The 27,489-nt window shown below is 42.3% G+C and overlaps 1 protein-coding gene across 3 annotated transcripts in view; it reads right to left on the bottom strand.

Annotated features, from left to right (window-relative positions):
• Positions 1-1,779: 1,779 nt before the first annotated feature.
• Positions 1,780-27,489, bottom strand: part of RYK (receptor like tyrosine kinase) — a 150,520-nt gene continuing 124,810 nt past the window's right edge. For all 3 annotated transcript variants that reach the window (XM_073674326.1, XM_073674327.1, XM_073674325.1), the window contains 4 exons: positions 16,639-16,748; positions 16,290-16,449; positions 8,795-8,931; positions 1,780-7,890 (listed from right to left, as the gene is read on the bottom strand). In XM_073674326.1, coding sequence (XP_073530427.1) covers positions 7,779-7,890; positions 8,795-8,931; positions 16,290-16,449; positions 16,639-16,748 — 519 coding nt within the window. In that variant the 3' untranslated portion in view covers positions 1,780-7,778. The remainder of the gene's footprint in view (positions 7,891-8,794; positions 8,932-16,289; positions 16,450-16,638; positions 16,749-27,489) is intronic.

The following is a 27,489-nucleotide window of genomic DNA, read 5'->3' as shown; positions in this document are numbered from 1 at the left end:
TTCACTCTGCGGTCCAGCTCACCCCAAACCATCTCGATTGGGTTCAGTTTTGGTGACTGTGGAGGCCAGGTCATCTGGTGTAGCACCCCATCACTCTCCTTCTTGGTCAAATAGCCCTTACACAGCCTGGAGGTGTGTTTGGGGTCATTGTCCTGTTGAAAAATAACTGATGGTCCAACTAAATGCAAACTGGATAGAATAGCATGCCGCTGCAAGATGTTGTGGTAGCCATGCTGGTTCAGTATGCCTTGAATTTTGAATAAATCCCCAACAGTGTCACCAGCAAAGCACCCCCACACCATCACACCTCCTCCTCCATGCTTCACGGTGGGAACCAGGCATGTAGAGTCCATCCGTTCACCTTTTCTGCGTCGCACAAAGACACGGTGGTTGGAACCAAAGATCTCAAATTTGGACTCCTCAGACCAAAGCACAGATTTCCACTGGTCTAATGTCCATTCCTTGTGTTCTTTAGCCCAAACAAGTCTCTTCTGCTTGTTGCCTGTCCTTAGCAGTGGTTTCCTAGCAGCTATTTTACCATGAAGGCCTGCTGCACAAAGTCTCCTCTTAACGGTTGTTGTAGAGATGAGTCTGCTGCTAGAACTCTGTGTGGCATTGACCTGGTCTCTAATCTGAGCTGCTGTTAACCTGTGATTTCTGAGGCTGGTGACTCGGATAAACTTATCCTCAGAAGCAGAGGTGACTCTTGGTCTTCCTTTCCTGGGGCGGTACCTCATGTGAGCCAGTTTCTTTGTAGCGCTTGATGGTTTTTGCAACTGCACTTGGGGACACTTTCAAAGTTTGCCCAATTTTTCGCACTGACTGACCTTCATTTCTTAAAGTAATGATGGCCACTCGTTTTTCTTTACTTAGAATTTGTATTATGGCAAGAAAAAAGCAGCTAACAGTCTATTCAGTGGGACTATCAGCTGTGTATCCACTAGACTTCTGCACAACACAACTGATGGTCCCAACCCCATTTATAAGGCAAGAAATCCCACTTATTAAACCTGACAGGGCACACCTGTGAAGTGAAAACCATTTCCGATGACTACCTCTTGAAGCTCATCAAGAGAATGCCAAGAGTGTGCAAAGCAGTCATCAAAGCAAAAGGTGGATACTTTGAAGAACCTAGAATATAAGACATATTTTCAGTTGTTTCACACTTTTTTGTTAAGTATATAATTCCACATGTGTTAATTCATAGTTTTGATGCCTTCAGTGTGAATGTACAATTTTTATAGTCCTGAAAATACAGAAAAATCTTTAAATCAGAAGGTGTGTCCAAACTTTTGGTCTTTTCCGTATGTATGTATGTATACACAAATAGAAAATATAGGACAAATGTATATATGAGATATATATATATATATATATATATATATATATATATATATAGCAGACAAATCGGAAGATAAGTTATACGCGTATTGAAACCTATGGCAAGTGAGTCGTGTGTGACTTGCGACAGAAAATCTTATACATTTCAAAATATTTGTGACTAATGTCACACTGCGACATCACAGGAAATCATAGGATGTAGCAACACGATGCAGGAATCATTGTCGCACGAAAAATATAGCCGTGTGCTAAGACTGTGTGTTCACATGCAGTTTTTTTTTGTGGATTTTGAAGTGTATTCTGCTCAAAACTCCACATCAAATACTCTTTGAATAAGCTTTCTACTGATTTCAATCGTTAAATATTCTTAGAGTGCACATAGTCCTGCTTTTTTTTTCCATTTATTGTGTAGAAACAAAATGCAAACCACTAAAGAGGTTGACAGCATATTTAAATATACTTTTTATTTCACAACATATTAAAAAAATATATTTGGATAATTCTTTGTCATTTAATTAGAAGACTGTGCGAACCGTAACCGTTGATAACCCACAAATGGCAGAAACTGCATCAAAAGGCGACATCAATGACAAAAGGGGCTTTAATAGTATTTAGGCCTTATTCACATAGTGTATTCACGACACTCAAACCATGTGTGGAGATAAAAGTGGAAGTATAAAAAGGAAGCTTTGTATATCTCATACATTCATCCTTAGATCTGGCTAATATGCTGAAAACCTGTGTCGATATTGCACTGTGTGTACTGGGCCTTATAAGGAGGCTGCAGAGATAGCAACCTAGAAGTTTTGTGTTTCTGCTAATTCACATGACCGTATTTAACGGACGTATTTTTTATCTAAATGATAATTTATGGTCTGACCTCATATCTCATGATGCAGGAAGAGTCGGGAATTACAGCCGTGATGCGGACTACATTAATATAGCCACATAATATGGACATTTGAACCCTCCCTAAGAATGGATTTATGTGCAGTTTTGTTGCAAAATTTTTAGACTAAGGCTATGTGCCCACGATGCAGAAATGCTCTGGATTTTTCCTGAGCGTTTCTGCATCTCCCTGGCAGAAAAAACGCATGCGGATTGTACATGCGTTTTTCCTGCCAGGGACATGCGGATGTGAAGTGTTCTTCACATGCATTTCCGCATGTGGGTTGTCAAGCGCTTTCCAAGCGATTTTAGCATCACTTGGAAAGTGCTTGACAACTTGGTCACACTATATGAATGCATGCAAACGGCATGGATTTATATAGTGTGACCGTAAAAGAATGGTAAAAAAAAAAAAAAAATCTATACTTACCTTCTGATGGCCCCCGGTGTCTTGCTTCCCTCCGTCCTGGCTGCCGGCTGATCGCGGTACACTGAAGGACCTGCCGACGTCAGCATCGCGTGACCCGTCACATGACTATGACGTCAGCGCAGGTACTTCAGTCCACCGCGATCTGCCAGCAAGTGAGGACGAGCAAACCGGGGACCGCCAGAAGGTAAATATAACATGTTTTTTTATTTTATTCTTTTTTTTTTACAGGCTCCTCTCCTCTAGACCTGGGTACCATCCGCACATTGGAAAGCATGGATTCCGCATCTACATATGCAGTGATGCGGAATCCATGCGGTCTATTGCAAGTCAATGGAGGTGAAAACGCTGCGCTTCCGCAAAATAATTGGTAGTGCTGCGTTTTTTTTCCGCAATGATAATCCGCAGCAGAAATTTCCGCAGCATGTGCACAGCACATGTGGATCATCATTGGGGAACATGGCAGACCTTCTACCAAGCGTTTTTTAAGCGTTTCTGCAGCTGCAGAAACGCTTAAAAAACGCATCGTGGGCATACAGCCTAAAAATCCGTTCCATTCATGTGAATGTATGTAGTGGCACGTCTATGGATTTCTGCAAGTTCCACTAAGACAAATGTAGAAATATTTGCAGTGCGTAGTCACCCTTATAACCTACACAGTTGTGTCTTGTATCATGCATATGCCAAAGTTGGTTCAGTGCTAGTTCGGGGGCAGAGACCCTCCAAAACAGCCTTGATCGAAAAAAGTACTTATAAATCGCAGGGTCACATTGTTTCTACTTTCTAAAAAGCAGCGCCACTTTTGTTCATGAGCTGTGTGTCTGTCAGCATTACTAACTTGGCCATAAATGGGACCGGCCCATGGACAAGAGTGTCACTGTTTTGAGGGAAACGTTTTCTGGTTATCCCCCTTTAAATTCTGTTCTTTCAAGTGGACTGTCAATACTTTACTGTCAACATGGTCTAAAAAAGTGAAACAGGGGGAATGGTAAAGGTAAAAAGTACCAAAGTAATGGAAGCAGTTCAGTATAGTCAACAAATCATTAAAATGGAACCAGTCATCAGATTCAGGTTGCCCAAAACATGGGCAACATGAATCAGACACCACGTTTCAGAGTAAGCATATTTTAAAAAGCTGGCTAGGAACTGTGTCTCTCAGCTAACTAGACCAAGGCAGGTCCCTGGCCTGTTTCTCCCAGCCCCATTCCCTTTGATTAACAGGTCTCTCCCTATGTACACACATAGAGAGACCTAATCAGTCAACTGGTCTGCAAATGTCTCCAGTGACCTGTCTCTGACTAGTGATCCAGGATACATAGTCCCCGGCCGGCTTTTCAAAGTATATGCACTCAAACACTGCAGCGTTTCATCATAAAACATACCTGGCTGCAGTCACATAGCCAGTGTCCGATTCATGATACTTGTTGTTCGGGCAGCATGAATCTGATGTCAGGTTCCCTTTAAACTGATCGCTGATACCAGAAGATTTCTGCATAAGTCTCATTACATCTCACCGATCAGCTATACTTTTTAGATTGTGATACAGAATTAGTAAAGTTATAACCAGTTTTAGTATTTGATTCACTGCCAGATTGTGGCCTCGGAGAGAAGCACTGATATTTGCCTTCATTAGGTTGTCATATACATTACACAACTGTAGGCTGAAGGATGGACAATTACCATGTTTCCCCAAAAATAAGACCTACTCTGCATATGAACCCTAGCATGATTTTACAGAATTTTTGGAGTATGCTTGAAATAGAAAACCAAAAATAAGCTCTACTTACAAGTCAGGGCCAATGTTGGGGGGAAGTCAAACTGGGCCTTCACTCTCCTATGGGCCCCCAGTGTTTCTATTCCGAGGTTGAGACTGCTTAAGGACCTTTGGTGACTTCAAAGTCATGTGATCATGATGTCACTAAAGGTCTCTTAAAGAAGTTGTCCAGTACTTTATATCCCCCCCCCCAATGTATCCCCCTGGGGCCCCTAAGGATTTTTTCAAATACCTTAAGTTGCTTTTTCTATCGGTGGCCGGTCACAGGCATCACGTGACCCCGTGCTGACATCACGACAAGTGAGGCGTGACTCAGCGCTAGGGTCCCCGCGGTGGCTGCTGAGATGTGGGCGGGGTTATTCCCCGCGTCATACACAGCATCCACCACGCGCTTTGGGGAGAGGCAGAGCGCGCGGTGGATGCCGGATGTGGTGTGTGTGGTTACCCGGCCCACAGACTGGCATCCACTGTGGAACCAGGAAGACCGAGACCCCCAGCTGCTGCCAACACTTGTCGTGACGTCAGCAGATGTTATCGCCGGCTGCAGCCGGGGGTCACGTGATGCCTGTGAGTGGCCAGTGATAGCGCCACGCACAGGCATTATCTGCAACGTAAGCTAAATTACAAAAATCCTTAGGGGCCCCGGGGGGATAATATAAAGTACTGGACAACCCCTTTAACTGCAGTAGCCTATAGGAACTGAACAGGAGACAGTCTGGCATGCAGGGCCGGTGTAAGGGGGAAAGGAAAACTTACAGTGCAATCTCACAGGGCCCCTAGCGTTTCTACTCCGAGGCTAAGGCTGCTTGAGGACCTTTGGTGACATCACAGTCATGTGACCATGATATCACCAAAGGTCTCAAATGCAGGAGTCTAGAGCTGAAAAAGACAGGCTGGTATGTATGTGCAGTGTGTGTGTATATACACATGTGTATGTATGTGCAGTGTGTGTGTATATATATATTTCTGCCACAGGCGCATGGGACTTGTAAGATTTCTACTTTATTAAGTGGTGTGCGCCTTTTAATGAATTAGGTGCATCTTACTCCAGCAGCCCCATTCATTAAGACTGGCCTGCACAACCTCAGTCCAACAATCAGGGTGATTGTTCTTATTAACAAATCGCTTGGTGTAAACATGAAATGTGCTGCTCCGCATAATATGAATGTGGACAGATTGATCTATTAATGATCGTTCTAACCCCATCATTCTTCGTCAGTCTGTGTAAAGAGTAGATTTGTTGTACATGGAAAAAGGAAATAGGATCTCAAGAAATTCATGATGGAATTCAGGTTTTGGAGAGTTATGTTAATGTTTCACAATGTGATGCATGATTATATCAGAATAAACATTGACTTTTTGTTCAAGAATAAATGTGGATTGTCGTTCACGGAAAAAATTAAGACATCCCCTGAAAATAAGCCCTAACCCATCTTTTGGAGCAAAAAAATAATATAAACCGGTCTTAGTTTTCCAGAAATGCGGTATATACACATTTTAGTCCATTTTGGCCATTACAGTTCAACCTGGTCATACATATTCAATGACACCAGGAGAGGGATTGGGAATGTCCTTTCAAAGAAAAATCATTCCTGAGAACAAAAGATATTGCTTCCAACTGAGGCAATAAACAGAAACATCAATAACTTTATCCTAGAAGATGTCGGTATGATACAGACGGCTAAAACAACTTTCTTTTTTTTCACCTGACAAACACTGAATATGGTTAAAACTTGTATCTAATGATTATGACGGTCTATATTATCCATGGGTGTAGACCAGAAGGATGCATGAGATCAGTTTGTCATATCATGTAATGATAGTGGATGGGAGAATGGTACCACTACGATATTTCCAAAAGTGCATCATTAAGCCATCAGGTGGAGTTTTTGGTAGCTAACATGGAAATAAGCGACTCCTTTTATCTTGTATAAGACCAACCTTTTACTGTAGTGGACAGAAATTTACAGGTATGGGGGGACTAAAGGAGACCATACACTGTGTGCACAATTAGGAGAGTATTTTGACCATATTGTCACTTTTACGTAGATTTTTACCTTCCAGGCTGTATAAATATGAATGAAGCAGATGAGGTGATGTGTACTTGTGTAATCAGGAGGATTACAAGACCTTTATCAAGGTGTGCAGAATTATTAGGCAACTTGTTTTCCTCAGGCAAAATGGACCAAAAAAAACCCCAAAACAAAGGGATCTGGTATTATAATTCCAGATATCATCTGTTGGGGTAGAATCAGGAGGTCCCACACATTAGATAAACAGTTCCGGTGACTTTCAGGTGTATGGGGCCTTAATGTAAGTGATTGGCCATTTTCTTATCCATAGCCAAGAACTCATGTTTTTTCCTTAATGCCCTGGACTTTTGGTTCGGATTCACCAAGTGTCTGTAAAACTCACTGGTCCTACTACTATTGAATGACCATTCTAGTTGACATGAGGTTTAGTTTAGAAGGGGTTGTCTGGAAACCACATACTGATGACCTAGCCTTGAAAAGTCATCAATGAGATGGGTGGGGAACAACATCCGACACTCCCACCTATCAGCGGCCATAAGTAAGCCATCTTGTAGCAGAACCTCTTCAGAGTTCACTTGACTTTGAGATAAAAGTGTAGGTGCTCTCTGGCCAGGTGATAAATGTGTACACCCAGACAACTCCTTCAGGCTGTGAATCCTGCATGTGTATTTATATCCATGTCAGAAATGAAAATGCAAAGAGCTTTAGCCCCTTTAGAATAATAAAAAAAAAATCCAAAACAGTAAACAAATGTACAAGTGTACCGTAAAATAGATGTAGTGCGAGCGTTGTACAAAACAAAGTTATCCTTTATGTACAAAGTGAACTGATGCATCAGCAAGTCAATGAAAGCATACATGAGGAGGCATTGTCTAGTGTTATAACTTATTTTTCACCCTTTTACAAAGGAACAATGCATCTTAAAGACGTCCAAACATACCATTACAAAATAAAAAAGGTCCTATATATTAAAAAAACCAAAGTAACAAAAAGGGGAAGGCTTAAAATAAAATAAAAATGTCCAATATTTATAAAATACAAAATGTCTTCATGGCATCGAGTGTCCTTCGTAGAAACTATTCATATTGTCTTGCAACAGAGACCAGATGGCAACGTGTTTTTCTGGGTAGTGTTCAATCCGCCCAGGTCTACAAAGCCAAGATCTATTAGCTATAAAATACTTAATATAAAAGTATTTTACAAAAAAAAAAGTAAAAAAAATAAAAATGAAGATTAACATAGTATCCTAAGGCACTGTGCTGTGAGAGCTCTATACAGTCCATGCAGTGTTATTCCGGAGGGGTAATGGTCTCCCTCACACGTACGCCCCGAGGGCAGAGTGGAACTCAGTCAGACATTGAACCAGTTGCTGGAACTTGGGCCTTTCTTCAGGGTCCAAAGCCCAGCAGCACGCCATGACTGCAAACCTGGAGAAGAGGAGGGTGGGAGAAGGTTATACATGTGCATGATGCAGCATCAACAGCAATATGAAGCCTAACAGGTGTCATCTTCTCTAGATCTGTCGATATGGAGGATGGTCTCAAAATGAAGGAATATACAACTTTATTAGGGGAGGTGCAGAAAGTGTTGTGATGGGGAGCCTCGGTCTAATAAGTGCACCCAGAGAAATGTTCATGTGAGTAGGGCTGTGTTCAGATCATGATATCCTGCCTATTAAATAGAGGCCGCCCCGGCCAAGGCGGGTTTAACTGTATCTCCAAATAAACTGGTAACAGAACATGCTGGCTGTGCAAATGAATGACTGACAACTAGCAATGAGCGCAAGTGCTCGTTACTAGAGTCTGCCGAGGGTGCTTGGGTATGCACCGAGTATCACGGGTGCTCAAGTGACATGCTCGAGTCTCTGTCCCATATGCTTCACGGCTGTTAGACAGCCACAAAACGTGGCCGCGGGGACACAAAGATGTCATTCGACCACCTGCGATACTCAGTGCATACCAGAGCACCATCGGCAGACTCAAGTAACGAGCGCGTGCGCTCATATATCGGGCACAGACAATCAGCGCAAAAGATGTGGCTACATAATCCTCTCTATAATGTTCATGATGGGACACCAAAAGTATTACAACATTCATCAGAGCTGTCTGTAAAGCGCTGGGAAACAGGTTACAGGAAAAATATGCATCTTAGTAACAGGAATAGGTTAGCGCTATATAAGCATAATAAAACAAATTAATGAATTAATTAGGTATGAAGAACTTCAGAAAGCAGCACCAGAGCCCTTCCTGCCGGCACAGAGTCCTTCCTGCTGGCACAGAGCCCTGTGTGTCTTCTCTACATACTGGCACGTTGTACAGAGCTCATACTTACAGTTCGTCGGGGCAGTTGATCGGCTGAGCTATTCTGTAGCCGTCTTTTAGGTAAGCAGCCATCTCAAATGGGTCAATATCCACATAAGGAGTCTGTCCTAACGTCATCAGCTCCCACAGTGTTACTCCAAATGCCCACTGCAAGAAAGAGCAATACCACACGGTGCGTGAGAGAAATTCTGCATCCAGACAGTAACCAACCAACTACTGCAAACATCAGATTTATTAGTTTTTTCAATTGCATATCTTCATGTAAGATTTTTCAATTTTACAAAAAACAAAACAAAACCAACCCTGGCTGTAGAGACTCTAACTGACCACCCACTCCCCTAATACAAGTTTCTCCACACTCTACAGAATGTGCACGGACATACAGGAAAAGCCAATATACCAAAAGTACAAAGGGTAACAAGAAGAGGCAGTTTTAAATTACAGCATGAGATTTTAAGGGAATCTGTCAGTAAGATCGACCTCCTAAGGCTTCAGTCTGATGTCCATTTTTTTCCCGTAACAGTGCCATCCATGATTTTCACGGACAGCACTTGTACCAATGACAGTCTATGGGACCATTCACATGTCCACGATTTTTCGTGGAAAAGATCTGCCTGAGACTCTGTCTCCTGAGCTTATTTTAAATGAGGGAAGGTATTATCAGTGTGAGACATGTAGATCAGGAGAGCAGACTGTCAGTCATTACATGTCTCGCACTGCTCCGTTTCACTGCTCCTGGTTGCGGTCTTGAATGGTGGATACAAGTCCCCTGTTCTGGTGATGCAGGGCTGTAGAGTCGGTAAGCCAAACCTCCGACTCCTCAATTTCCCTGACTCCGACTCCCTCATACACGGCTCATGTTTAAGTGATAAATTTACTGCAGCACATATTCATCTCAGCTAAAAGTCTAGACCCTTACATCAGGAATAGGACATTTCAGAACTTTCCTAAATTCTTATGAAAATATATTCCCCACAAACTGCATTGAACTACTGTACCCAATTTAGTATATATTTTAGGAGTCTGAGTCGGTCCATTTTATACCGACTCCACCAAAATGGGCTCTAACTCCGACTCTACAGCCCTGGGTGGATCCCATACTGATCTAACAATTTCACCTATCCAGTCAGTGATAATTATTGTAGACTGCAGTACGCCTTGTAACCTGGCAGGTACAGTAAATTCCTTTTCCCTAACAATGGAGCATGATACATACAGGGATCGCGACTGGATTTCTCCTTTGCTGCAGAGGAAAAGCCTCCATTTATGCTCTGGTCTTATATAACAGAAGGGCTCGGCTGTTACCTCTACATGCCCTATGGCTACAGATCGGAAACTCAGAACCTTCTGGAAGATAGAGCACATCATTTGGGGCTTTCTTTATATAAATGTACTCTTCATGTTTTTTGTAAGAGACATGTAGCTGGATCACCAATGACGGGGGCAGCGAAGCCTGTAGAATAACCAGTGCATACAGATGTGCTGTATCAGGCTGTAGGTAAAGCTCCAGAAGTCATCCATCGCTGCATGGTCAGGCACAAACATAGTTGTACTAGTCCAAATTAGCTAAAAAATTCCAAGCAGACTAACTAAAGCAAATAAGTCTGTAAGATGACAATCTTTCTGGATATAGCAGCCCCAGAAGTATTACAATAGTGTCTGTGCCCTCTCCGCCACCTTCCGCAACTTTGCCAGTTGTTTGGTGGGGGCAAGGGACAAAGGTAACACATAAAGCCTGATTGTTGGACAATGCAGAGAAGTCCGCAGGGACCGGCCATAGAAAGCGATGATAAATAATAATGACTCCTTGAACCAGGTCATTTTCTACTTTCTACTGGGAACAAGACTCTCGAATGTTTCTTCAATAGAAGGAAGTCTCTGATTTCACAAGTCTGAAATCACACAGATATTGTGGAATGTTCTGGGCACTCGGGACATTTCTGAAGTCTTGGCCGCTGATAAGATAAGTGAGTTTTCACTTTTGATATAATGGGAATCAGATTAGTAACATAATAAAACAACGCAACCATTTATATAAAAGTGAAAATAGAAAAGTGGCATTGTAAAGGGTGCGGACACGATGATGTATGGCGCAGACACTTCGGTTGTACACGGTGCTGGTGAACCCAGACAGGGCACGCTCTGTACAGCCCTGGTACGGACGCCAGGAGCCTATTACACAGGGGAGATGACTTATTACTCAGCTGCTCTGTGTAGGTGCAGTGTGAAACCAGTAGCCCCAGCAGCCCTGTGGGTAAACCACTGTAATACATCTGCCAGTGTTATCTGTGGGGTTGGTAGAATACATTTCACTTTAGTAAATTATATATACACGTACAGAAAATCTAAAGACAAACAATTAGAAGTGAGACAGGGAACTATAACTGGATGCGGACAGAAAACTCATCATGTGATAAAAATAAAATGATCAATATAATTACCATTAGATTTTATATATTGGTGCAGAGGCAGCTGCTGAATCCTGATCTGCACACATTGCACTATTGTGAAACCAGCCCCTCTCAAGAAAGTGGGGGGACAGAATTTGCCTCTTATTGGCCTACAGTTACATCCAGAAATATTTGGACAGTGACACAAGTTTTGGCATTTTAGCAGTTTTCCAAGACATATTCAAGACACAGTTATATAGTCAATATGGGCTTAAGGCCACGGCCCCACTATCAGTATTCGGTCAGTATTTTTTTCCAGGAGTGGGTGATAAATGTAGAATTGGTGACTTGTTTCTATTATACCTTTTCACTGATTGTTCCTCACCGGGTTTTGGCTCCCACTCCTGAGAAAAAATACTGACCGAATACTGACCAAATACTGATAGTGGGGCTGTGGCCTATAGTGAAGACTCGCAGTTTTAATTTGAGGGTATTCACATCCTAATTAACAGCTCTGTAGTTGCCTCTTTTTAAAAGGAACCAAAAGTAATTGGTCAGTTATCTCAAAAGCTCTTTAATGGGCTGCATGGGCTATTCCCTTGTCAATCATCAATTAAACAGGTAAAAGGTCTGGAGGTGATTCCAAGTGTGGCATTTGCATTTGGAAGCTGTTACTGTGAACCCGCAACATGCGGTCAAAAGGGCCCCAAATGGAAGCGAAACAGAGCATCAATAAAAAAAAAAAAGAAGAAGAAATCTATCAGAGCTTGAGAACTCAAAAAGACCTGGACGTCCATGGAAAACAACAGTGGTAGATTGCAGAATTTTTTCCAAGGTGAAGAAAAACCCCTTCACAACATCCACCTAAGTGAAGAACACTCTCCAGGAAGTAGGTGTTTCAGTATCTAAGTGTACCATAAAGAGAAAAGATCATGACAGCAAATATAGGGAGTTCACCATAAGATGCAAACCGTTAATCAGTCTTGGAAACAAAGGACAGATTTGACTTTGCCAAAAAACATCTAAAGAAGCAAGCTCCATTCTGGAAAAACATTCTTTGGACAGATGAAAAAAAGATCAACCTGTACCAGAATGATGGTAAGAAGAAAGTATGGAGAAGGCTTGGAATGGCTCATGATCCAAATCAGACCACGTCCTCTTTAAAACATGGTGGAGGAGGCAGTGTGATGGCGCGGGCATGCATGGCTGCCAATGGCGCTGGGTCACTAGTGTTTATTGTTGATGTGACTGAAAACAAAAGCAGCCGGATGATTTCTGAAGTGTACAGGGCGATACTTTCTGCTCAGATTCAACCAAATTCAGCAAGGTTGATTGGACAGTGCTTCCCAGTACAGATGGACAATGACCCCAAAAAATAATGTGAAAACAATACAGGAGTTTAAGGCAAAGAAGTGGAATATTCTGCAAAGGCAGAGTCATCACCAGATCTCAACACCATCAAATGTGCATTTCATGAGTTGAATTGTCTATGCCACAAGCTCAAAAGAGGGCAGAGAAACTCTTTGCGCTCTGTAGTAAAGCCCCTGAGGCCTAACTTGTATCTCGCCTTGGAAATGCCACCGGTGGACAGAACAATTGTCAATCTGAGGTGTCACAGTGTGCGCTCTGCACTCATTCACATCCTGACGACACCTAAGGAAGCCTTAGGGAATGGGGTGGTCTAGTGCGTCTGAACCACTTCTCCTGTACTGTATATGGGGTGTAATTCTCAGTATCTGCTCTTATTCTATAAGTCTTTATTAGGGATGTGGATTTTTTTTTTTTTTTTTTTTTTTTTTTTAAACAGGTCTGTGAATTTTTGGCTAATTGTCTAGAAAAAAAAATTGACAAGTAGGTTGGCAACCCTGGTGGTGAGGTGACAACACATGCCCATCTCCCTACTGAATTGTATAGGAGTTCCTAAAATTGCAGAACACACTGCCTAGTTAGATTTATAGAAAGCCTTATACAAATCATAGAGCTCCTAGTTACTCAGTACAGTGAGCAGCAGACCCCACTCTGGATCCCACCATGTCTATCACAGATTTACAATTATTGTCCTAAATTGGACAACCACTTTACAGAGTATGCGTCTGCTCTCCTGACAGGTCTGTTTTAGTAAATCCTTCAGCATCAAAGTTTCTTACTTTTCTGACTATTTCACCTACCAATAGTGTGGCCATGTACAGCTGGGCAATGCTGAATCAGTGCTGAAAGCGGCAGCCTGTGCTGCCATTCGCCTTATTTACAAGGGTAGGTATAAAGAAGGATGGAAAAGCGGTGAACCGTGCTGAGCCCCATCTAATATATATAATCGTCTTATCCCGTCTGTCTGTCCAGGAAATCCCGCGTCTATGATTGCTCCAGCTGCAGCCAATCAGCGACGCGGGATTTCAGAAAAAGATGGCGGCTGTTAGCGGCTCATCTGCGATGCAGCCGGGAGATGACCGGAGCTAGCCGGTCATCTCCCTTACTGCTCGCAGCAGAAGTACCCCGACCAATCAGCGATTTTGGCGCCAAATTTAAACACCGCTCTGCTGATCGCACCCGGTCGGCCGCATACATATTCTAGAATACCCGATACGTTAGAATCGGGCCACCATCTAGTTTAAAATAATCAGCCAAGTGCTTATCTCTGTGCCTGAACACAATGACGTCAGTATATCTCCTCGGAACTGTAATCCCCCCTCCTCGTACTTCTGTACCCACCTTTGCCCTTTGAGTGACGATCTGCGGTGAATGAAACATCTTCTAAGCGCAGAAGTCTTTGTTCTTATCCCAAACAAGTGTCCGACTTACATCAAATAAACACTTATAAAGAGTGTGGAAAGAATGACCTGAGTAGGACACTATCCCTGATAGATGGAGTGCAGCTCCTCTACATACACAGCCATTACCAGAAACCGGATCACGTACGTGTCCGTGGTGGGAAACGAGCATTAGTCACCAGGCACCGCTATACAGCTCCACGTATTTAATTCTCTTATAGGTTTCTTTTTATTAAAAAAGCTCCAATCATTAAAGGGTTGTAGCTTTATGATAACTTGCCCAGTTGTATTATAGCCATCACTGTAAGACAACACACATCGCAGCCTCCATTGGGTAATACTGTGGAGGGCGTTCAATCAGGCGGCTGATGAACAGGTCTGGTTACCCACCCCTCCATCAGACGCCATATTTAAGAACAGATAGGAAAGAAGACTGCAGAAAACAAGATTTGCACAGGGCCATCACCTTATTAATAGGCCATCTCCCAGGAATTTTAAACCCTTAGGGACCAGTGTCACTTTATGTAGTAACTCTGGAACGCTTTAACATATCCCATTTATTTGGAGATTGTTTTTTTCGTGATACATTATACTTTATAACAATGGTAAAATTAGGTTCATATGTTTTGCGTTTATTCATAAAAATATCAGAAATTTGAAAAAAAAATAATGTAATTTTCAAACTTTGAATCCCACCTGTAATCCCAATAGTCATACTACACAAAAACATTAATAAACAACATTTCCCTCATGTCTGCTTTACATCAGCACCATTTGTAAAATTCTGTTTTATTTTGTTAGCATTTTAGAAAGTTTAAAAATGTAGCAGTAATTTTTCAGTTTATCAAGGAAATTTACAAAACTTATTTTTATAGGGACCTGTTCAGTTTTGAAGTGACTTTGGGGGTCCTATATATTGGAAACCACCCAAAAGTCATACCATTTTAAAAGCCACACCACTTAACATATTTAAAATTGCTTTCAGATAGTTAATTAACCCTTCAGGTGCTTTTCTGAAATTAATGCAAAGTGACATGACCGGAATGAAAAAGTTTATTTTTACCACCTAAATTTTGATAACTTTTGAACAGACCGTTATAACCAGCAGACTCTTCATGAACTGCCATGGCAAACATCAGGACCACACAATCAAGATCTCAGGGTGCCAACACTGCTGGAACGTCGCCGGTACCAGATGGAAGTATAAGGTGGTGTTTTATAAAGGGGAAGGATAGTGATTGACAAGGGGTTACCTGAGTAGTGGGCAACTCCTATAAGACCAAACGGCAATGATTGTGTGTCAATAGAAAAAGAGCAGAAAATGAGAATGTAATACCTAAAAATCTATCACCTATGACTGATGTTATGGACTGACTGGCATGGCCATAGTCACAGTTCTGGATCCATCTACATGAAGCAACTGGCAGGACTCATCTAGTGGTATAATACTATATTCTGCAGCATTGTGCTGCTGGGCATCATTTTATGGGAGGATTGCAGCCCTCAAAGTACATATATACGCAGCAATAGTAAGAGGCAGACTGCTGACCCGGACCCCAGCTTTACAAGCAGTCGCACCTAATCACCACTTTGATACCTATGATTTGTCTTACACATACAGGTGCATCTCACAAAATTAGAATATCATCAAAAAGTTAATCTATTTCAGCTGTTCAATACAAAAAGTGAAACTCATTATTTAGAGTCCTTTCAAGTGTTTATTTCTGTTAATGTTGATGATCATGGCTTACAGCCAATGAAAACACAGCGGAGGCTGGACATGGACACCTACACTCCAGACAACATGGGGCTGTTCTTCAGATTCAACAACACAACCTTTATATCACCTGGGGTCCTAGCAGCTGTCCCCCAGCAATCAGCTAGTAGTGCTCTATCCTGCGAGTAGGTGATAACTTGTGATTTGGGGATTAACCCTTTAATACATACATTAAAATACTGCAAACACATTATGAACACTACATTTCCACAATGGTTGTTTATGACCTTTGGTGACTATGAAAAAAAATAAAAAATTGCCCCCACTGCATTACTGCAGCACTAGCCCTGGCTCAATTACCCTCTCAATTAAATTCTAAATAATAAGCACCATTAGTGCATGTCTACACTGGGTGGATACGCTGCAGGTTTTCTGTCCGGGGTTGTGGGTGCAAATTCTGATTTAGATCGGCAGCATGTCAATTCATGCTGTGGATTTTCATGGTGGATTTTACCCTTCCCAAAGCATGGGCTGAAACCCTTGACAATTCAGTAGTCGCGCAGACATTTTGCCCCATGTGAACATACGCTGTTCCATACACTCTGAGGAAGGAAGCAAGTAAGAACTTACCACATCGCCAGCACTGGAAAACTCTTTGTTTACCAGACTCTCGAGAGACATCCAGCGTACCGGTCGGTTCTCATTGTCACCAAGACAATGGTAATCCATAGGGAAAAGGTCTCGTGATAGAGCATTATCTGTAATCTTTACCTGGAGAGACTCATCAATCCTGGAAAACAGAAAAGGTTGGTGATATTGTGAAAATGGCAAATGTTTCAGAAAGTGAAAGTTTATTCCATTGTGACTTGTTTGGGGAATCAGGTTCAGTTTAAATTATATTGATAGGCAGAACAGTCAACACATTAATAGCATTAGACTCGCAGTCAGTGATGTTGGCTCTGAGATACAAACTACTTACACACAATTTCTAGCAGCAAGGTCTTTGTGGATAACTTCCCGCCTGGCCAAGTAACTCATCCCGCAGGCTATCTGAATCGCCATGTGTACAAGGTCTTGCTGGGAAATGGCCTAAAGGAGGGGAACAAAAAAAAAACCAAAACGTCGCAGTGTCAAAGATACCAAGATCCATCAACAAAAGGACGACCAGACAACTTATTCTGCCCGGTCTCCACGTTGGTAAGCAGGGCTGGTCGCTGAAGAGCCGAAGAAAGAAGCCTCTATAGCTGAAATTCATGAAAATGTATCTAAAGTAAAGCAAATCCTAATAATGACTTATAAACCAAGTCCTCATATCCTGGTCCCTTATAATGTGATGTGATACACGCAATAGAAATGGTGCAGGATCTTACACAGGTTTACAGTCAAAGTGAATTCGGACCCTTTGCATCCATAAAGCCGAGAATATATATATATTTTTTTTGCATTAAACTTTAGTATGTATGAAAGTTGTTCTAAGAACATTCGCCAAAAATACAACAAAGATGTAAAACCTATAGATCCACAGTAAATGTAGGACAAGTTGTGGTGAGGAATGTGTGAGCACACAGGCTTTGTATGCCATGTACATCAAACATCCGAGCTCCGATCCACCAACTTGTCCACACTAGCCGGGATATTTTCACAGACGTGAAGGTGAGGGGATACCCGACATGTTATGTCAGAGTAACAGGTAACCGGCCGGCTATACATGAGGTGAGAAATGTGCTATGAAAACTCAGAAAAAGGTGCAACCATAAAATATCTGCAGGAAGACTCCCCTGAAGGTACGTTTAGAAATATATTCAAGGAGGGAAAAAAAAAAAAGTCAGAAGTGCATTTGTAGCAAAATCTGCGTCTGAAATTTGAGGCATATTCTTGGATTTTAATTTTGAGTATGAAATATTTCTGTGGATTAGTCCCAATCAATGATAAAATACACAGATGTGTGAACGTTTCCATTTTTTCAAGAACCTGTAGCAAAAGGCCCCTTAGAAGGAACTGTCAATGGGCCAATTGTTCTCCAGCCGACAGGACTCCTGCTCATGTCCTTTCACCCCTAATGGTGGAGAGACAATGGCAGCAGTCAGGGACAGTGTCTGGCATCATTTCAGAATTGGAGGAGGGCGGGATCGCCTTGTCCCTGTATGGGATTTTTCTTAAACATATCGCTAAAAGGTGTTGAACCTCTTTGCCTGCTCAGCCTCTAAACAGACAATATGCAGGAAGAACATCCATGTTAACATCATGTTAAAGAGGACCTGTCACAAATTTTTTTTATGTTGAACTGGACACCATGTAATTGTGGCGGCAGAACAGAATTAAAAGTTTTCATGAGGGGGTGGAGTGTGCTTCTGCCTCCTGTATGGCACTGACCAATCATAAGCAGTCACCACATAGAAGTACATAAGGACCTGTGATGATGATGATGATATCAGGGTCAAAGTCCACAGGTTCAGCCAGCTGAAGTGTGCCGCCTAAATAAGCACTAAAGATACATTACACAGCAGAGAGGTGTGCCGATACTAACTCCATTTAATATTTCCACACTTCTGCATTTCTACGTTGCTGCCTGTTTATAACTGATCACTGTCAAACAGGGAAAAGTACACGTCCATAGTGAAAACTATCTGATAGCACCTACTTGGACTTAAAGTTAACTCATGTGATGCAAAATATTTGATTACCAACATCTCCGCAATAGAGGCGAAATTAAAAAAAAAAAAAGTTTTATTCCGCTCTTCAGCCACTATTACATCATAGGTCCAGTTCAGCATGAAAAATGTGGTGAAAGGTCCTCCAAGGAATACCCATTATATTGAGGATTTTCACAACAGTAAATACACATGCAAAAACATTAGTGGCCAAATCCACCCTTAGTAAGCTTGGATGCCGGACGGATCAGGCAGCTATGTAATAGTACAAACAATGAGCCATTTGTTGCCGCTCAGCCGCGATATCAGACAGGTGATGGGGCTATATAAGCCAAGCGATTTATTGTCCACTGTCCTGTTTGGCTTCTCTGGAGCCCAATTAATAGGAAAATGTGTGGCCGCTTTATAGAGGTTTGGCCTGTTCCAACAAGTGGCTTTAAACTGAAAGACACACTTGTCTCTCGCAAAAAAAATAAATAAATAAATAGATTTTTAACAGAAGTAAATTTCAGTTAATAGTTTCTGCCAAAATTCTCTCCTCAGTTGTGAAGCCTTCATGCGCACTGATGCACTCACACACTAATGCGGAGCTTCTCAAAGGAGCTATTGAGTAACAAGTTACAGGGCCACACAAGAAAATCACACATTGTGATGGACTTGCCAGACGAGTACGGTATGTCCTACTCACCTTGGGAGACTCTAAAATAAGGTAAAAGGTATTGAAGCACCGTGCACCTAGGAGGAGGCCATAATAAAGGCCCACTGCCCAAGTGAAAAAGCACTGTTCAAAGAGCTGGGATCAGTAAGGTGTGGATACACCATCGTGTCTATACGCCAGTGTGTGGAAAGGTCCATCCAATGTAAATACTTATGTGGTTGAGTAGTTTGGGTCAGGAGACTCGCAGCCAGTCCGTGCTCAGACTGTGACACGCAGATGAATGAATCCAGAATTAGTGCATGTACAGTGCATTGTGAAAGTATTTGGCCCCCTTGAACTTTTCTACCTTTTGCCATATTTCTGGCTTCAAATATAAAGATATAAAATTCTAATTTTTTTGGGAAGAATCAACAAGTGGGACACAATCGTGAAGTGGAATGAAATTTATTGGATATTTTAAACTTTAACAAATTAAAAACTGAAAAGTGGGCGTGCAATATTATTCGGCCTCTTTACTTTCAGTGCAGCAAACTCACTTCAGAAGTTCAGTGTGGATCTCTGAATGATCCAATGTTGTCCTAAATGACTGGTAATGATAAATAGAATCCACCTGTGTGTAATCAAGTCTCCGTATAAATGCACCTGCTCTGTGATAGTCTCAGGGTTCTGTTTCAAGTGCAGAGAGCATCATGAAGACCAAGGAAAACACCAGGCAGGTCCGAGATACTGTTGTGGTGAAGTTTAAAGCCGGATTTGGATACAAAAAGATTTCCCAAGTTTTAAACATCTCAAGGAGCAGTGTGCAAGCGATCATATTGAAATGGAAGGAGTATCAGACCACTGTCAATCTACCATGACCCGGCCGTCCCTCTAAACTTTCATCTCGAACAAGGAGAAGACTGATCAGAGATGCAGCCAAAAGGCCCATGATCACTCTGGATGAACTGCAGAGATCTACAGCTGAGGTGGCAGAGTCTGTCCATAGGACAACAATCAGTCGTACACTGCACAAATCTGGCCTTTATGGAGGAGTGGCAAGAAGAAAGCCATTTCTCAAAGATATCCATAAAAAGTCTCGTTTGAAGTTTGCCACAAGTCACCTGGGAGACACACCAAACATGTGGAATAAGGTGCTCTGGTCAGGTGAAACCAAAATCGAACTTTTTGGCCACAATGCAAAACTATATGCTTGGCGTAAAAGCAACACAGCTCATCACCCTCAAAACACCATCCCCACTGTCAAATATGGTGGTGGTGGCAGCATCATGGTTTGGGCCTGCTTTTCTTAAGCAGGGACAGGGAAGAAGGTTAAAATTGATGGGAAGATGGACGGAGCCAAATACAGGACCATTCTGGAAGAAAACCTGTTGGAGTCGGCAAAAGACCTGAGACTTGGAGGGAGATTTATCTTGCAACAAGACAATGATCCCAAACATAAAGCAAAATCTACAAAATATCTTCAAAAATAAGCGTATCCGGGTGTTAGAATGGCCAAGTCAAAGTCCAGACTTGAATCCAATCGAGAATCTGTGGAAAGAGCTGAAAACTGCTGTTCACAAACGCTCTCCATCCAACCTCACTGAGCTCGAGCTGTTTTGCAAGGAAGAATGGGCAAGAATTTCAGCCTCTCGATGTGCAAAACTGATAGAGACATACCCCAAGCGACTTGCAGCTGTAATCGCAGCAAAAGGTGGCGCTACAAAGTATTAACTCAAGGGGGGCGAATAATATTGCACGCCCCACTTTTCAGTTTTTAATTTGTTAAAAAAGTTTAAAATATCCAATAAATTTCGTTCCACTTCACAATTGTGTCCCACTTATTGTTGATTCTTCCCCCAAAAATTAGAATTTTATATCTTTATGTTTGAAGCCAGAAATGTGGCTAAAGGTAGAAAAGTTCAAGGGGGTCTAATACTTTCACAATGCACTGTATTAGGCCAGGGTCACCCCAGCGTATATTTTGTTCTCTGAGAGAATTGGATCAATTATGGTAATGACACTTCGATCAAACTCTGGTCCGAGTTTGATTAAAGTGTCAGCTTAATGTGATCCGATTCTCTCAAATGAGGAGAAGATGAAGAACAAAATTTCTCCAATGTGTGAATTAGCGGAAATCAGACTGCACTCAGAAGTCATCTGAATGGAGTCTGATTATTTGCACACAGCCTTAAACTTGAATGGGTGCGTGTTATCTGATTTGCGCTGCAAAAAACACACACACACTGTCCCTTAGAATAACACTAGTCCGAGTGCTATCCGATAAAACATTGGATAGCACTCATCCGATTTATACGCTAGTGTGAGCAAGCCCTTATTGTGTGTACATGAGTATTTAGTGCGTATATGTATGTACATTAGTGTATGGATATTCAATACTGTACAAAAATTTTAGGTAGGTTGTGGAAAAAAAATGCTACAAAGTCTGTTAAAAAATAATAGTTTGCAGTTTTTTTTATTTTTTTTTTATCAATTAATAAAATGTAAAGAGAATGAACAAACGAGAAATCTAAATCCAATCAATATTTAGCATCACCGTCCTTTCCCTTCAAAGCAGCATTTATTCTTGTAGGTACACTTGTGCACCAGTTTTGAAGGAACTCTGCAGGGAGGTCGATGCAAATATCTTGGAGAATTAACCACAGATCTTGTGTATGAATGTCTGTCTCTTCATGTAATCCCACACAGACTCGATGATGGGATCAGGTCTCTCTGGGGGCCATATCATCACTTCCAGGACCCCTTGCTCTTTTTAATGCTTAGACATTGGCTGTATGTTTGGGGTGGTTGTCCTGCTGCGGGGTAAATTCTGAGCCCATCAGACGCCTCCCTGATAGTACTGTATGATGGATTAGTCAATCATACAATACTATACCTGACTTCTCCATTACATGGCTGCCAGGATAGCCTAAGGGTGAGGACACTGTTAGACACATCTTTCTAGTGGTAAAGTAAACAATTAGCTTTACTTTTTTTTACTGTTTTCTGCAGAATGGAAAAGCATACAATGCTACTTTATTGGCAGTATAGTGAGGTACACCTGCCAGTCAGGGCCCAAAAATACACTTGGCATTTATATGTCACCTATGAACAAAGTTAGCATCCAAGTAAGAAGCTTCTCCGCCACGCACGTTACGCACAGGGACCGTCAGCATCAGGTTGTTGCATTAACAAGCACTCTGTTTCCTACAGAGCCTTCCCACTAAAGGTGAACGTTGATGTGCAGTAATTCGGAATATGGCTGCACCAACTTTCCGAGGGCAATGGACACAATTGTTGCCCATGATCGCCCATGCTCCATGGAGGGACTCCGATTGAGCACTCCGGCAGTGCTAGAGCACATTATCCGAGTGGAAACATACACACATTCCTGCGGTATCTCCTGAGACTGGAGCTCATATCCTCATGTTTTCCCCTGTAAGCTGGCAACTCTGCAGCTTTTTCAGATAACCAAGTGTAACCTTTGGGATCCTCCCTGTTTTGGAGAGAACAGGGCACTGGAAGCCTGTCAGCAAACACGCAATGGATGAACGCAGTCTCCCACTTCAGATGCATTTCATCGCCGACATCCATCACCCAGAAGTAAAAGTGAAAAACACTAAGGCTGTGTCCTTAAAGGGAGGTAGTCACCAGAAAATGACCTACCGATTACATCAGGTTTTTGTGTTACATGTATTTTTAATTTTTGGCAATTTTTTTTTGCATGGCACAATCTATATTAAAAATAAAAAAGACATAGAAATCTTGCAATTTTCACTCTGGGACCACTGGCCCTTTTAAGACTGATTTTCTTTTGGTTCAGAAAATAACACATGTACATTAGCCTCAATGGTCAGATCCTGACCCTTTCTTTTTTTTATTGAAGTGTCTAATGAGCGTGTGTAAAGGTCATTGTGAAGGGAGGAGGAGCAGGGTCAGCTGTCACATCGACTATTCTGATTGGTGGATCCTGTGTCATCAACTGTATATAGAGGTGTTACTTGTCATTGTAATCCTGCCTCAGCCGATCAGAAAATACCTGCAAACACATCCTAAAATAACAGGAAGTATGACTGGCCCCAGTGGCAAGTATTAAAATCGTAAGATCGCTAGGTCCAGAAATATTTGGACAGTGACAAGTTTTGGTATTTTAGCCGTTTACCAAAACATATTCAGAATACAGTTATATAATCCACATGGGCTTAAAGTGAATACTCAGCTTTAATTTGAGGGCTTTCACATCCCAATTGGAGTAAGGGTTTAGAAATTACAACTCTTTAATATGTAGCTGCCTCTTTTTAACCCCTTAAGGACCCTGGGATTTTGCATTTTCATTTTTTGCTCCCCTTGTTCCCAGAGCCATAGCGTTTATATTTTTTGGTCAATATGGCCGTGTGAGGGCTTATTTTTTGCGGGATGAGTTGTACTTTTGAACGACATTACTGGTTTTACCATATCGTGTATGGGAAAAATATTCCAAGTGCAGTGAAATTGCAAAAAAAAGTGTAATACCACAGATTATTATTATTTTTTTTTTACCACGTTCACTGAATGCTAAAACTAACCTACAATTCTTATTCTCCAGGTCATTACGAGTTCGTAGATACCAAACATGTATAGGTTCTTTTTTATTTAAGTGGTGAAAAAAAATCCAAAGTTTGCTAAAAAAAAAAAAAAAAATGGTGTCATTTTCCAAGACCCGTAGCGTCTCCATTTTTCGGGATCTGGGGCCGGGTGAGGGCTTATTTTTTGTGCGCCGAGCTGAAGTTTTTATTGATAACATTTTGGGGTAGATCCGATGTTTTGATCGCCCGTTATTGCATTTTATTGCAATGTTGCGGCGACCAAAAAACGTAATTCTGGCGTTTTGAATTTTTGTCTCGTTACGCCGTTTACCGATCGGATTAATTCTTCTTTTTTTATATTGATAGATTGGGTGATTCTGAATACGGCGACACCGAATATGTGTATGTGTTTTTTTTTATTTTGAATGGGGTGAAAGGGGGTTGATTTAAACTTTTATATATTTTTTAATATTTTTAAAAACATTTTTTTTTTTTTTTTTTTTTACTTTTTGCTTGCTTTTATAGTCTCCATAGGAGATTAGAAGCAGCCCTTGTCTGATTGCCTCTGCTACATAGAGGTGATAAGCAGATCACCTCTATGTAGCAGAAATGCTCCTGTGCTATGAGCGCAGACCACTAGGTGGCGCTCTTAGCGATCAGTTCATGACAACCACTGGGGTCTGCTGCAGACCCAGGGTTGTCATGCCCACCCATCAGTGACCAGCGATCACGTGACGGGGTCACTGATGGGCGGGGTAAGTGACGTGTTCCCGGCGCGGCGCTGTTAAATGCCGCTGTCAGAGATTGACAGCGGCATTTAACATGTTAACAGCTGCGGGTGGATCGCGATTCCATCCACGGCTGTTGCGGGCACACGTCAGCTGTATAAATCAGCTGACATGTGCCTGCTTCAGTGTGGGCTCAGCGCCGGAGCCCGCGCTGAAGAGGGGGTGACAGCCTGGTGCGTACTATTACGCCCCAGGCTGTAAAGGGGTTAAAAAGGGACCAAAAGTAATAGGACAATTATCTGAAAAGCTCTTTAATTGGCTGCATGGGATTTTCCCTCATTAATCCATTATCAATTAAGAAAGTAAAAGGTCTGGAGCTGATTCCAGATGTGGCATTTGCGTATGTAAGCTGCTGTTGGTGTGAACCTACAACATGCGGTTAAAGGGGTTCTCAATGGAAGAGAAACAGACCATTATTAAACTGAAAAAAAGAAGAAATCCATCAGAAAGATAGCAGAAATATTAGGAGTGGCCAAATCAACAGTTTGGAACATTCTACAATAAAAAGCACACTGGTGAGATTGGGAACTCTAAAAGGCCTGGATGTCCACAGAAGACAACAGTGGTGTAGGATTACATAATCTTTTCCATGGTGAAGAAAAAACCCTTCACAACATCCACCCAAGTGAAGATCACTCTCCTGGAAGTATGTGCTTCAGGACGTGAGTCTACCATAAAGAGAAGACTTCATGAGAGCAAATAAGAGGGTTCACCACAAAGTGCCAACCATTAATCAGCCTTAAAAATAAAAAGGCCAAATTACAGTTTGCCAAAAAACATCTTAAGAAGCCAGCCGATCGACCTGTACCAGAATGATGGGAAGAAGGTATGGCGAAGGCTTGGAACAGCTCATAATCTAAATCACACCACATACTCTGTAAAACTTGGTGGAGGCGGTGTGATGGCGCGCGGGAATGCATGACTTCCAATGACACTGGATCATTAGTGTTCCTTGATGATGTGACAGAAGCAGCTGGATGAATCCTGAAGTATACAGGGCGATACTTTCTGCTCAGATTCAACCAAATGCAGCAAGGTGGATTGGACAGTGCTTCAGTCCAGATGGACAATAGGCAAAAACACACTGTGAAGCCCCCCAGGAGTATCTTAGGCTACATCCACGCGATCCAGAGCAGACTGCTGCCACGAGCCTGCGGACGAGCCGCCTCCGGCTTCCGCACATTGTGCAAATGAGCGGCAGACGTTTTTTTTTCCTTCTCACAAGTGGGGTTTCCCCATAGAGATTAGGTCTATGGGGAAAGCCTGCATGCAGACCCACGGGAGAAATTGACATGCTGCGGTCTGGAAAGACGCGCCCCATGTCAGTTTCCGCGGGTGTGCCGCAGACGCATAGTGGGCATGGGATTTGTATAAATCCCATCCACTATGCTGTAACATCTGGTGCACTTGCGCTGCGTCCAATAAGCAGTGAACACTGATCGTGTGCACATACCCTTAGGTAAAGGATTGGAATATTCTGCAATGGCCAAGTCAATCACCAGTTTTCCAAAACATACTCAAGATACAGTTATAACGTCAAGATGAGTTTCAAGTGCAGACTCGCAGTTTTAATTTGAGGGTATTCACATCCTAAATTACAGCTCTGTAGCGGCCTATTTTTCAAGGGACCAAAAGTAATTGGACCATTATCTCAAAGGCTCTTTAATGAGTTGCATGAGCTATTCCCTCGTCAATCTATCATAAATTAAGTAGGTAAAAGATATTGAGCTAATCTGGCGTGCAATTTGCATTTGGAATCTGTTGCTGTTAACCCACAACATGCGGTCAAAGGGGCTCCAAATGGAAGCGAAACAGACCATTAGGCTGCGTTCAGACATTGCGTATTTTCGCGCGCTTTTTTGCGCGCGCTTTTTGAAAATACGCAATGTGCTTTGTGTCTGCCAGCAAAGTGAATGGGAAATTCACTTTGCCGTTCAGACAGTGTGTAATTTTACGCAGCGGGAAAGCGCAGCTGCGTAAAGAATTGGCATGTCAATTCTTTACGCAGCTGCGTCCCGCGCTCTCTCTCTATTGTGCCCATTATAAGCGATGGAATTACGCAGCGGTGTTCACACACTGCGTAATTCCATCGCTTTTTTACGGAGGCGCAGGATAGATACTCACCTACCCGATGTCAGGGGAGAGGCGTCCGGTCCGGTCCGCTCCAATCCCGCGCTTCCAGCATCTGCCGGTGAGCCGATCAGCTGTTAGCTAACTGGCGTGTAACCGGCCAGTCAGCTGATTACAAGCCGGTCACGTGACAGTCAGCTGATCGCTTCACGGCAGATGCTGCAAGCGCGGGACGGAGCAGACGTGTCTCTCATCCATCGGGTAGGTGAGTATCCATGGTCTGTACATACACTGCTAGGGACACACACACGACACATAGACACACAGGACACATAGACACAGACAGTACACACACGACACACAGTACACATGTCACACTGAAATGAAGTGTGACATTACACGTCATCCTTCATTTTCACACTGCGTTTTTTACTGCGCTTTTTTACGCAGTGTGTGAATGGAGGTGCTTTTTTTACCTGCTTAAAAAAACGCAGGTAAAAAAAAGCAGGAAAATACGCAGCGTAAAAAAAACTCAGGGAAATGTGTGAACGCAGCCTTAGACTGAAAAAAAAGAGAAATCTATCAGAGCTTTGGAACTCAAAAAGGCCTAGGATGTCCACAGAAGCTAACAGTGGTGGAGGAGTGCAGAATCCTTTCCATGGTAAAGAAAAACCCCTTCACAATATCCACCCAAGTGAAGAACTCTCTCCAGGAAGTAATTGTTTCAGTATTGAAGTCTACCATAAAGAGAAGACTTCATGACAGCAAATACAGAGTTCATCAAAAGGTGCAAACCATTAATCAGACTTAAAAATAGAAAGGGCAGATTAGACTTTTCCAAAAAACATCTAAAAGAAGCATTCTTTGTAAAAGTATTCTTAGGACAGATGAAATTAAGATCAACCAGTACCAGAATGATAGGAAAAAGGTATGGAGAAGGCTTGGAACGGCTCATGATCCAGAGCGCACCACATCCTCTGTAAAACATGGTGGAGGCAGTGTGATGGCGCGGACATGCATGGCTTCCAATGGCACTGGGTCACTAGTGTTTATTGATGATGTGACTGAAGACAGAAGCAGCCAGATGAATTCTGGAGTGTACAGGGCGATACTTTCTGCTCA

Source organism: Phyllobates terribilis, unplaced genomic scaffold (genome assembly GCF_046119375.1).
Source record: "Phyllobates terribilis strain yellow unplaced genomic scaffold, ASM4611937v1 Scaffold_3__8_contigs__length_932513732, whole genome shotgun sequence".
NCBI lineage: Eukaryota > Metazoa > Chordata > Amphibia > Anura > Dendrobatidae > Phyllobates > Phyllobates terribilis.
Note: the sequence above shows the minus strand (reverse complement) of the source record. Positions and strands in the feature narration are given on the sequence as shown.